We start from the raw sequence: 12,633 nt of genomic DNA, 5'->3' as shown, positions 1-12,633 counted from the left end.
GTTGCTCATTTGAGTGTCATGTAGCCTGTTATATGCCCTTGTAAGATATAACATAAAATATTATCATAATATTATTGGTACAAAGAGTGATATTCATGTCAGTGATATCACAAGATATCGCTATTGTAATGTAACATCTTCACATTTGTAGTGATTTGTCCAGGGCCTTTACATAGAAAATATTGAACAGGCATGATGTTTTAATCACTTTCAAGCTTCTATAGTAAATAAGATATATAACCAAAGCAACTTTAGGAAAGGAACATGTATTTGGCTGACAGTTGGAAGATGTAATCCATCATCAGGAAGGCATGACACTGAGGGCTTGAGAGAGCTGGTCACATGATGTCTGTAGTAGAGAAGCAGGTAGAGAGGGATGGAGACATCTGGTCACATGGTGTCTGTAGTAGAGAATCAGGCAGAGAGGGAGGGAGACAGCTGGTCACATGGTGTCTGTAGTAGGAAATCAGGCAGAGAGGGATGGAGACAGCTGGTCACATGGTGTCTGTAGTAGGAAATCAGGCAGAGAGGGATGGAGACAGCTGGTCACATGGTGTCTGTAGTAGGAAAGCAGGCAGAGAGGAATGATTGATGGTGCTCAGCTAGCCTCCTCCTTTTTGTGCAGTCCAGGATTCTATCCTATGGAATATTGTGGCTTGGTTTAAAATGGACTTTCCTTCCTCAATCAACCAAATCTAGAAATTCTGGCACAGATATACCCAGAAGTTTATCTCCTAAATGATTGTGGTTTCTGTCATGTTGACAATGATAATTAGCTATCACACACATACATCAAAATTCTGACTCTAAAATCCACACAAAAATTTTTACTGTTCCATTGATGAAAGCTACCATCTTAAACATTCCGTTTCACAGGTCTATTTTAATGAAAGTAATGCTGTAGTCCACAGAGGAGCCAACCTAGCTATCAAGGTCACCTTGTTTGTATGTGTGCTAGACTATTGAGAGTGAATCCTGCTTATGTGAGTATCCCCCAAGGAAAACCAGGTGTGAGAATGGGCTGTAAGTCCTCATCTCCCTCTTTATCCGAACACTATGCTTATAGATTGACTTGTGATGCCTATTAGCTGCATTGTGGGGAGTGATGCGAAACTCTAGATTGTTCTTTTGTATCTTTTGTACATTATACATACCAAAAGTGCCAATTATTAAATTGAATTATTAAAATTGTACTTCCCATTCAAGATCGAGAAGCAGAATTGCTAGCATTAACATAATTAAAATGAACACTCAACTTTGAGACAACTTCCATTTCCATCTCAACCAAAGATAGAACATGATTGCTCTAAAGTAATTAAGTGGATTAACAGTCACATAAATAAATATATAGAGTTGAAAATCTACATCTAATATATGAAGAAATGTCAAACCAATGATTGGGTGATGATGTGTGGACTGCTTTTAGAACCAGGTTAGGTACATGGAGAATCAAGACAACGTAAGTTCTAATATATGGTTAGATAGATAGATAGATAGATAGATAGATAGATAGATAGATAGATCGATCACTGAAAATTGGTAGATGGTAGATTATTATGTAACATGGCTAGATATATGACAAATAGATGGTAGTGAGAAAAAATAATTGTAAGGAAAGCTTTGAAATGAAACTTGCCAATGGGCCATAGTTTTCAAGAAATCATCTCTCCTCATGGTCTTCATTTTTTTGATGTTTTATTCTGCCTGTTATATCTTTAAAATTAATACATACAAAGTCTGAAGTATGTTCTAGCATGGAAGCAGTAGCATGAAATCCATTAATATACCTTAGAAATAAACATAAACCTTCTTATAATTGTCATGACCATTCCAAAGCTATCCATTTTTATTTTTTATTTTATAGCACCTCGTTGTTGAATAATAACGCTTTTTGCTACTTTTATCACATTTGTGTATATTGCCATTGTACTAGATATTTTCTTGTCAACTTGACACATGCTAGAGTCATCAGAGGATTTCTTAGCTGAGAAAATGCCTCCATAAGACCAGTCTGTAGGCAAGCTTGTAGGGCATTTACTTAATTAGTGATTGATGGGAAAGGACCCAGCCCATTATTAGTGGTGGTGACCCTGGGCTGGTGGTCCTGGGTTCTATAAGATAGCAGGATGAGGAAGACATGAGGAGCAAAGCCATTAAGCAGCACCCCTCCATGGCCTCTGTCCCTGCTTCTGACTCCAGGTTCCTGCTCTGTTTGAGTTTCTGTCCCAACTTTCATTGGTGATGAACAGTAATGTGGAAGTATAAACCAAATAAACCCTTTTATCCCCAACCTGCTTTTTTGGTTATGGTATTTCATCTCAGCAATAGAATCTGTAACTAAGACAAATATCAAAAACATTTGTGGAGTTTGAGGTGAATCTTTAACAATATGATTTTTCTGGTAACACCTTTAACACTATGAGTTTATGTCATTTTCATCTTAGGAGTAAAAATTCAATAGAATTAGCTTCTTGACTAGAATTTACAGAAGAATGCAGTCCTGTTTCAAAACAGCAAAGCACATGTTTCTCTGGGGATATGATGTTTATCAATTAGTTGGTTTGGGAAACTATTCCTAGGATGATTCACAGTCACTGAGCATAAATTAATTGCATGATATGAAAACTATTACCAAGTTGGAAAATCTTTAGGAAATAGTTAAAATCAAACAATTTCTTTCTTCTTCTAATATTCTGAGACTGAGGTGTGGGGAGATGACATTACATTTCCCAGATTATAGAAAGAATTGGTGGGAAAAATTAACACAGGGTGTCCCATTAGTCGGGTCTTTCCCTTTTTATTAATTAATTAATTTATTTATTTTTAGTGAAATTGCACCAATGGTCCTAATCTTGGTACTTATAGTTAATAATAACATGTGCCTTCAGCGTGTTTTTCTGTCAGTGCTCTTTAATAGAAATTCTGTGGGTTATTGCTTTTCTTTATGGGCCTTTGTTTCCCCATTTGTAAAACTAAGAGGGTGGAAGAGGGAAGAAACCACATGATTTCTCTGCTCAGTTCCTTTTCTGCTCTTTGAATCTGTGAAGACTAATGTTGCAATTATGTGGGCAGGAGTCTCAGATGGCAAACACTTTTCAAGTCTTCCTGTTTCCTCCCCTGCTTTAGTTGTGAGGATGTTCCGAATTAAACTGCATGTCAAGTTGCAGTAAGTGTTTCCACCCAAGTTAGCACAGCAGTATCCCACACACACTCCCCACAGTCACTTGCAACTTTAGGATTTACTTTTAATTCTCTTCCTGTGTGTCTGTGTGTGGATGGGTATGTGCACTTGTGAGTAAAGTTTCATCAGAGTCCAGAGAGAGCATTGGATCCCCTGGAACTGGAATGATAGATGTTTAGGAGCCACCTGATATGGGTGCTGGGGACTGAACATGGGACCTCTGTACGGCAGGTAGGTTGTCCTAGCTGCTTTGACATCTCTCCAGCATACTAATAGCCCTGCTGGCGGCCTGTGCAGTAGCCATAAATGCCCTGCTTTTGCTGTCATATGCTTTAATTGATCACAACCCTGAGTTTTAGGGAAGTGCAGTGACCCACGTTTCATACTGGCGAAAATGACTTTCAAGTGCAGAGCTCTCTGTCTTTTAAACCATATTCCTCCCTCTTATCTTACATCCCTCCTTATCTTTTCCTTTCATTCTTATTGGAAGGATGCCATGTCTCTGCATTCATTCAGTATAAGAATTTCCAGATAATTTTTGTATGTTCGTGCATATGAATGTTTTGTTTGTCAGAGTTCTCTAGAGGAACAGAACTGACAGAATATGTATATAGGATTTATTAGAATGGCTATAGGCTGTGTTCCAGACAGTCCAACAATGGCTGTCTACCAATAGAAAGTCCAAGAATACAGTAGATGTTCAGTTCACAAGGCTGTATGTCTCAGCTCTTTTTTAGTAAATGCCTAAATCCTGAAGAAGTAGTCTCTAATGCCAATGAATGGACTTTCCAACAAGAGTGAGACCAGGCAGGCAAAGAGCAAAAGCTGTCTTCTTCCATGTCCCTTATATAGGCTGCCACCAGAAAGTGTGGCCTAGATTAAGGATGGATCTTCCCACATCAAAAAATCTGGATTTAAGGGTGGTTCTTCTCCACTTCAAATGATGTAATCAAGAAAAATTTCTCACAGATGTACTCATCTGCTTGGATTTCATTTAGTTTCAAATGTAGTCAAGTTGACAACCAAGAATAGTCATCATATATGTTTGTGCATATACATGTGTGTTTGCACACATTTGGGAGCCAGGGGACAACTTTGGCTGTGATTTCTTAGATGTTGTTCATCTTCTTTTTCCTTTGGAGATTAAAAGAATGTGTGTATTTATGTTTGGGGGAGGTAGTATCTGTGCATATGAGTGCACATGCCTGTGGAAACTGGAAGAGAGCATTGGAACCTCCAAAGCTGGAATCACAGGTAATTATGAACACCTAATGAAGATTATAGGAACTGAACTTGGGTGTTCTATAAGAGTAGTATATTCTTAACTACTAAGTTATTTTTCCAACAGCTTTTTTGTTCCTTTGAAAAACTCTCATTGACCTGGTGCTCTCTGAGTAGACAAGACTGTCTAGTCAACAAGACCAACAGGTCCTCCTTTCTCTGTGCCCCCCATCCAGCACTGGAATTACAAACTGGTGCCACTATGCCCAGAATTTTTTTAAATGTCACTTCAGGGTTTAATTTTCATGTTCTTATGTTTACACAGCACAGTTCATCTTTGATAATGATGTGTTGTTTTACAAATACTTATTATCTCTAGTTGTAGTTTTCAACCTGATATTTAATGATTCTTTAAGAAATTACCTCTGGTATTGTGTCTGTACTGAACTTAAATAGGCATTTTGTCTGTGTCAATATTTCCCACACAATGCAGTATAACAATTGTTTACATAGCATTTATCTTTTATTAGGTGTCAAAAGCAGCATTGGGATATTCTAAAGTGTAGAGTAGGTGTACATAATATATAAATGCTGTGCTATTTTCACTGACTGATATGCTTTAGAATGTCTTTGAACAGTCTCCCCAGAGATAAGGAGAGAGATTATATAGGTCAATTTTAAATTAATAACTTACATTAATTACATAGTATAAAGCCTGTAGAATAAAGACTCAAGCATAGTCCCTAAGATTATTTGCCTCCATATTAACTCGAGATAGAGCCCTATAAGGAACATAATTCATTTTTTTTGTGCTGTTGGTGGGTTTTGTTTGTTTGTTTGTTTGTTTTCTTTTCTTTTCTTTTTTTTTTAAGACAGGGTTTCTTTATGTTGTTTTGGTGCCTCTCCTGGATCTCGCTCTGTAGACCAGGCTGGCCTTGAACTCACAGAGATCCTCCTGGCTCTGCCTCCCAAGTGCTGGGATTAAAGGCATGCACCACTATGGCCTGGCAAGGAACATAATTCTTTGGTCCTTCTATAAGCACTAGAGTGCCTTGATCCCATTGCGTATATAGAGCATTCCAGTGGAGACTTCATTGTGCTTTGAGTGACCCACTGTTTATATAATTCTTCTTAGGGTTTTCATTCTAACTTCTCTTGTTTTGCATTTTTTTGGTTCAGAGGACAAGATCTGGATGATGGTTCAGCACAACAACACAGAGCTGACTCGGGTACAGGGTTCCAACCCTGAGAAGCCTTATACCATGACCTTGAACTATGGGGGCAGTATGGAGCAGCTGGAGGCTCTGATTGATGGCTCAGAGCACTGTGAACAGGAGGTGGCATATCACTGCAGGAGATCTAGGCTGCTTAACACACCAGGTAAGGTTCTGCCCTTTCTCATGACACCTTGAAACCTACAAGCCAAAGCCCTGACTGTGTTTTTTTCTGACACAAGCTAGAGTCATTGAAAAAGTGGGAACCTCAATTAAAAAAGAAATGTCTTCAAATGACAATTTTCTTAGTGATTGATGTGGGAAGGCCAAGACAATTATCGGTGGTACTACCTCTGGGTAGATAGTCCTGGGGTATATAAGAAAAACAATGAATAAAAATGAACCTGAGAAAGCCAGGAGGAGCAGGCCAATAAGCAGTGTTCCTCCATGGCCTGTACTTCAGTTCCTGCTTCCAGGTTTCTGCCCTGACTTCTCCCAGTGATGGAGTGTCACTTGGGAATATAAGTTTTCCTTTCCAAGTTTCTTTTGGTCATGGTGTTGTATGACATCAGTAAAAACACTAAGACATCCAAAGAGAGGGGTTTTTTACAATAAAGTGGATGCAGTGCACTTGTTCACTCTGCTTTGAGGAGAGATATGACCCAAAGAAGGCTGTGAGTCCTGGCTTTCGTCCTGAGGGAGGGCTGTTGTCTCTGCATCTTCAGAATGACATGCTGATAATACCCACCCTCAACAGCTGGGAAATGAAGAGGTTGTGAGGGATGGCATTTGAAGTCGAGCATTTGAGCTAGATATGGAAAGTGTGGTAGTTGGACACTGTTGGAAAGGAAGATCGCATCAGGAGGTGTCAAGGATCCCACTTTATTCACAGAGTTATGAGTTATGTCTAAAATGAAGGATATGTAAGGAGCAAGCACCAGGTAATGAGGCCAGCAAGACAGGCAGAGGCTATTCTGTGTTCCCAGAATTTCTGTTGTCTGAGGAAGAGAGACTTCAATGGATATGAATCTAAATGTATTTTTTCATTTTTCATGAATTAATCAGCTAATAAGATGGGAGGTTCTCATGCAGCATCCATTTGCCTTTAACTCACTATGTAGTTGAGAATGACTTTGAATTTTTGGTCATCCTGCCTCCACCTCTGGAGTGCCGTGAGTACAGGAGTGTACCACCATGCTTGGTGTTTTTTCTGTGGTACTGGCCATCAAAGTCAGAGCTATTGCACATATTTGAAAAGTACTCTACCAAGGGAAGTAATCCCTAGCCCTGACATTTCATTTCAGAAAAAAAGTGGCTAACTCCTTTTATGTTTCCCCAGTTCTTTTTTTTAATGGTGAATGAATGATTTGGTTATCATGTGTGAATTAGTTACCCTCTTGCTGTTGTGATGTAGCACCTAACAAAGCATCCAGAAGAGGAATCGCCTTTGGTTCATGGTTTGAAGCCTATCGTGCCAGGGAAGGCATGGTGGCACAAGCAGGATGGTCTGAGGCAACAGGGGTATGGGACAATTGCCTGCTCATACACTGGAGGGACCAGGAAGCAGAGAGGGTAATGGTAACATTCAGCCAGGCTTTCCATTTTCGTTTCATAAATGATTTTTTGACACACTAGAGTCTTATGTCCTCCTGCTGGCCTGGAACTCCATATATACAGAACAGACTAGCCTTGAACTCATAGAGATCTACATACCTCTTCTTCTTGAGGGTTGAGATAGAATGTATGGGCCACTAAGGCCATATGGAGTCATTCATTTCTGCAAGTATTAACTCATCCTAAAGACCACGAGGGTATCAAGTATCCAAGAAATAGTATCACATAATATCACCAAATTTAGTATCTGGTCCTTAGCGTTTGTAGGTTTAGAGTGGCCTGGGAACAATAGAGTCAAAAATGTCAGTAAATCATGAGTGGGAGACACCTGGCTAAATACATTGCACTGCTTGACTAATCTAGAATCTTTAGGGGAAGATTCCGTTCTGCCTAAGTGAATTTTCCAGATAACTGTCACTTATCCCTTTAAACACTAAAAATATTTTCAGAGAAATTTTAACTATTTGAAATAGAAATCTTTCTCCAATGGATTACATGCCTCCTTGCCTTCTTAAACACAGAATTCAGAACAGAAAATGGGACCCTTTTGTGATGACTCAGGATCATCACTGTGAAATCAATTCCGGAACTCCTGTTGGATTCAGCCACGCTTGTCAGGCTGATAAAAGAGTGTTGCCTCTCTGTTTTCCTTTCCTGTCATCCCAGAACCTACACACTGTCCCACATGGTTCAATGTCTGTTTCCTTGAGTAGTTCTCTGTGCCCTGATGATTAAGCTGAACTCATGTGCCACCCTAAGCTCTTCTCAGGATGTCTGGCTCTAGGGACTGCCCTCCTTTCTTTTCACTGCCTTATTGTCATTTTCCAATGTTTGAGTTCCTATGAAAAATAGAAGCATGTCCATTAAAATTTGGGACTTTCCTAAAGGACTCACACTGTCGTGTCACTTAGGTTATGTCATTTATTTATGTGTGCACGCATTTGTGTATGTGTGTGTGTGTGTGTGTGTGTGTGTGTGTGTGTGTGTGTGTCCAGATGCATACATGGCCTTGGAGATTAGATGTATTGGACCACCCATCAGTTAAATCACAGGCTTCTGTGAGCCACCTGACCTGGGTGTTTGGGAACAGACTCAGGTCCTCTAGCATAGAGGCACTTGTAGCTGCTGAGACATTTACTTGTCCAGTTGCTGTCATTCCTTTGTGTCCAAGCATTGTCTTCCTAACTTGATTGTATTAAGTTCTTTGAGTTTGGGTTTACATAGGAAGAGTATAAATTTGGGGGAGATCAGAGTGGGAGTGATATCTCAATCCAGTCCTTACCTGCCTTGTGCCAGCTTGCTTAGTTTCTGCAGTTTAACTTCACAATCATTCCATTGACACAAAGCTTTGAAATTCATAAGGCTAGGAGGAAGGACAAAGACAGTCTGAAATCCTTAGACTGTAAAACGTATAGCTCAGGCCTCCAGTAACCAATGTCTCTCCTCACAGCTTCCATCTCAATAGACCAAGAACAAAGTTGATGCTATCACAAGAAATAAGCTAAAAGAGAATTTCCATTTTATCATTAGTTCTTTGCAAAATGTATACAATGAGTTTTTCCCATGTCTATCTGCTCTTCCCCAATACCCCCAGATGCACATCCAGTACCTATCCCACTTTGTTTCCATTTTTTTTTAGTGTCCATCAAGTCCAGTTTGTGCTACCCATCTATTCATGGAGGTGGGAACTTCCATTGGAAAGTGGGTGACTTATCAGGGGTTACACCTTATAAGAAAACTGACTCTCTCTCCAGCAGCTATCAGTTGCCAACAACCCCTCAGCCAGGGGCGGAACTTCATGTCCACCTCCCTTCTTCATGCTGGGACTTTTGTGTGGCTTTAGCTTGTACAGGTCTTGTTCATGATGTCATAACCTCTGACTTCATATGTTCAGCTGTCCTATTGTGTCCAGAGGATACTGTTTTCTTTTATTCACTCACTATATTTAAATCTTACAGTCTTCACACCTCCTCTTCTACAATAGGAATCCCTGAGCCTTGGGAGGAGGGGCTGCGGTATAGATGTTCCATTTAAGTCCGAGCATTACTCAGGCATTTATTCTATGAACCTTGGCTAGTTGTGGGTCTCCATGTTAATCATCATCTCCTAAAGATAAAAGATTTTCTGATGAGGGTTGAGAGACGCATTAGCCTATGGGAATAACAAGAAGTCATCAGGAGTCGGTTCAATACTATGTTCATGTAGCAGAATAACGAAAAGTAATAGGTTCTCTCCTAGGACGTATTACTGCCTAGCCACGGGTTCTTGCCCCAACAATGGTCCCAGGTATAGATTTGATCCTGTGGAGAGAGAAGTAATTCCATCAGAATGTGGCTGGTTCCTTGCGTGGTCTTCTTCCCACTGTAGTAGCAGTGGGCCTGTCTCACCAGATCTGCTGTTATTACACCTTGCAGGGTGCCCAGATGGTGAGAAGGATGATACTGTTCTTCTCCAACAGGGTCTTCCCATCAGTTTCGGGAGGATACCCAGTAGGATTGGCACTGGCCTGTAACATTTGTGTATCTATAGAACCGCACTGCCAACAACTCCAAAAGAAGAAAGTATTTCTGGAATCGGGCTTATCTGTAAGCTTATGGAGTATAATAGGAGCATCATTGTCCCTTCATGATAAAGGTCTTGGAGCAATCAAGAATACAGGGAACATACTTAAATATAATAAAAACAATTTACAGCAAGCCAACAGCTAACATCAAATTAAATGGAGGGAAATTCAAAGTGATTCCACCAAAATCAGGAACAAGGCAAGGCTGTCCACTCTTGCCATACTTTTTCAATATAGTACTTGAAGTTCTAGCCAGAGCAATAAGACAACATAAGGAGATTAAGGGGATACAAATTGGAAAGGAAGAAGTCAAGCTTTCCCTATTTGCAGATGACATGATAGTATACTTGAGTGACCCCAAAGATTCAACCAAGGAACTGACACAGCTTATAAACATCTTCAGCAACATAACAGGATACAAGTTCAACTCAAAAAATCAGTAGCCCTCCGATATACAATCGACAAACAGGCTGAGCAGGAAATCAGAGATACATCACCCTTTACAATAGCCACAAATGATATAAAATACCTTGAGGTAACACTAACCAAGCAAGTGAAGGATCTGTATGACAAGAACTTTAAGTCTTTGAAAAAAGAAATTGAAGAAGATGTCAGAAAATGGAAAGATCTCCCATGCTCATGGATAGGCAGGATTAACATAGTAAGAATGGTAATCTTACCAAAAGCAATCTATGGATTCAATGCATTTCCCATCAAAATACCAACACAATTCTTCACAGACCTAGAAAGAATAATACTCAACTTCATATGGAAAAACAAAAAACCCAGGATAGCCAAAAGAATCCTGTACAATAACACAACCTCTGGAGGCATCATGATTCCTGATCAAGCTCTACTATAGAGCTACAGTAATAAAAACAGCTTAGTACTGGCATAAAAACCGACATGTGAACCAATGGAATCGAATTGAAGACCCTCACATTAATCCACACACTTATGTCACACTCCTAAAGAGAAGAACAAATAAGGTTGCTGAGCCCCCTTAGCAGGTACCATACTTTACTGCCAAGCCTGAAAATCCGAGCTCAATTTCCAGGACACACATTATAGAAGGAAAGAATAAATGCCCACAAGTCATTCTCCAGCCTTCAAAAAAATTCTATAGGCCTCCTGTGTGCACATGTGTTCACACACACATACACACACATGCTAAGTAGACACATAAATGTAATAATATAGTCAATGAGCCAACATAATTATGCCAATAATTGATTTTTACCAATAATAGTATATCCTCTTGTATAGGTGTTTCAAATGAGCAGTCTCTTTTTGGCATGTACATGCAGATATGCAGTAGACAGGGCTATAACAACATTTTTGCATGTAGATCCCTGTGAATATAACTCAGGATAAATTCCTTGAAGTACCATTGCCAGAAAAGAAAGTGTGTATATTTTCAAGAATTTTTGCCACCTTGACTTCTTCTTTGTGTCAAGGTGGAGACAATTTATAGCCCAACAACACAAAGAAACTATATGCTCATTTACAAAAAATGGATATTAACTTTGACTTCTCATTTCAAGTATGGGTAATCTTATGAATGTAAAATGTCACCAAAGAAAACTTTAAGTTTTGTAGGTAGTAGTAATTATATATACACATATGAAAGAGAAGGAGGGAGGAAGAAAGAGAGAATACCATAGCTTATAGGTTACCATTAATGGCGTAGTCAGAATGCCAGGATTAATAAAAGCTATGAAATTTTGCAGATAGCATCTGCAGGTGGACTCAAGTTGGTGGAAGAAGTCTTCTTGACATAGCATCTCCTGTGTGTTTTACACAACAGATAATGAAGAGAGGAAGTAAAGAAGGCAAGCTGAGAGAAAAGGAGGAAGTAGCCAAATGGCCCCTGGTGACAAAGGTTTCTTGTGTATGAGGCTAAATGTGATGGCCAGAGAAGCATTCTCTCAAAACCAAGCCCAATATCTGCACAGAACTGTTTGTTATCCCCACATAGCTTGATTAGTGCCTGAAAGCTGAGGAGAGCCTGAGCTATGCCTTACACCTGGCTCTCCTGAATTCAAAGCACACTACTGTTTCTTTCTTATATACTGTGAAAGATCTAAGAAAATGGGTACTATGAAGAGCATGCATTTGTATGAATTTCCTTATTGTGTAGAAAAATAAAGAGGGAGTAAGAAGAGCAGCCAGGGACATATAGCTGTTCATGTCTGTGCAGGTTCCTGGGAAATACCAATGATTTTACCACTCAGCTTCTAGTGAGATGGACTGTGGATCATCACAGAAATTCCTTAATTCTCTGTCTGGAACCTGCTTGATTATCTTCATCCAGCAACAGTGAGAGCAGAGAGAAGACAGGCGAGAGGAGGCCATGCATGGTGTACCACTGTGTTTCATATTTTCAAATGGTGACTGAACCAAGACAATCTCATTTTCTGAACATTCCTCTGTGATTTTCCTCCAGATAGATTCATATCTGCCAGCCCAGGAGACATGGCATCTATCTCTGTAACTGAAGCTGTGTCCTAGAACTCCAAGATGCTGTGGTCCACTTTCATGTGTCCTTCTAATTTCCCACTCGATTTGCCATTTCCTAGCACAGCTTTATGTAAAGCTGAGACATCACTAGAGAATGACATTTCAGGGAAGGGAAGTAGCCAGCCTGCAGTGCTCAGCTGCCCCTTTCACAGCTCACTGTCGGATGAAACAGCCACTTGTCTCTGGATTAGGCTACAGCCTGCCCTGGTGGAGCTTGAGCCATTCTTACACCTCAGCTCCCTGCAGGAATTTTGCCTCTGGATAAGGCTCAAAAAGGCAGTAAATGATGAGCATATGAAATGAAGTAGCACCCAGTTCAG

The 12,633-nt window shown here is 39.9% G+C and overlaps 1 protein-coding gene across 3 annotated transcripts in view; it reads left to right on the top strand.

The window, feature by feature from the left end:
• Cntnap5 (contactin associated protein family member 5) overlaps window positions 1–12,633 on the top strand; it is a 920,429-nt gene that overhangs the window by 637,650 nt on the left and 270,146 nt on the right. For all 3 annotated transcript variants that reach the window (XM_059280761.1, XM_059280759.1, XM_059280758.1), the window contains exon 13: window positions 5,582–5,782. In XM_059280761.1, the coding sequence (XP_059136744.1) occupies window positions 5,582–5,782 (201 nt within the window). The remainder of the gene's footprint in view (window positions 1–5,581; window positions 5,783–12,633) is intronic.

This window comes from Peromyscus eremicus, chromosome 15 (assembly GCF_949786415.1).
Source record: "Peromyscus eremicus chromosome 15, PerEre_H2_v1, whole genome shotgun sequence".
Classification (NCBI taxonomy): domain Eukaryota; kingdom Metazoa; phylum Chordata; class Mammalia; order Rodentia; family Cricetidae; genus Peromyscus; species Peromyscus eremicus.
Note: the sequence above shows the minus strand (reverse complement) of the source record. Positions and strands in the feature narration are given on the sequence as shown.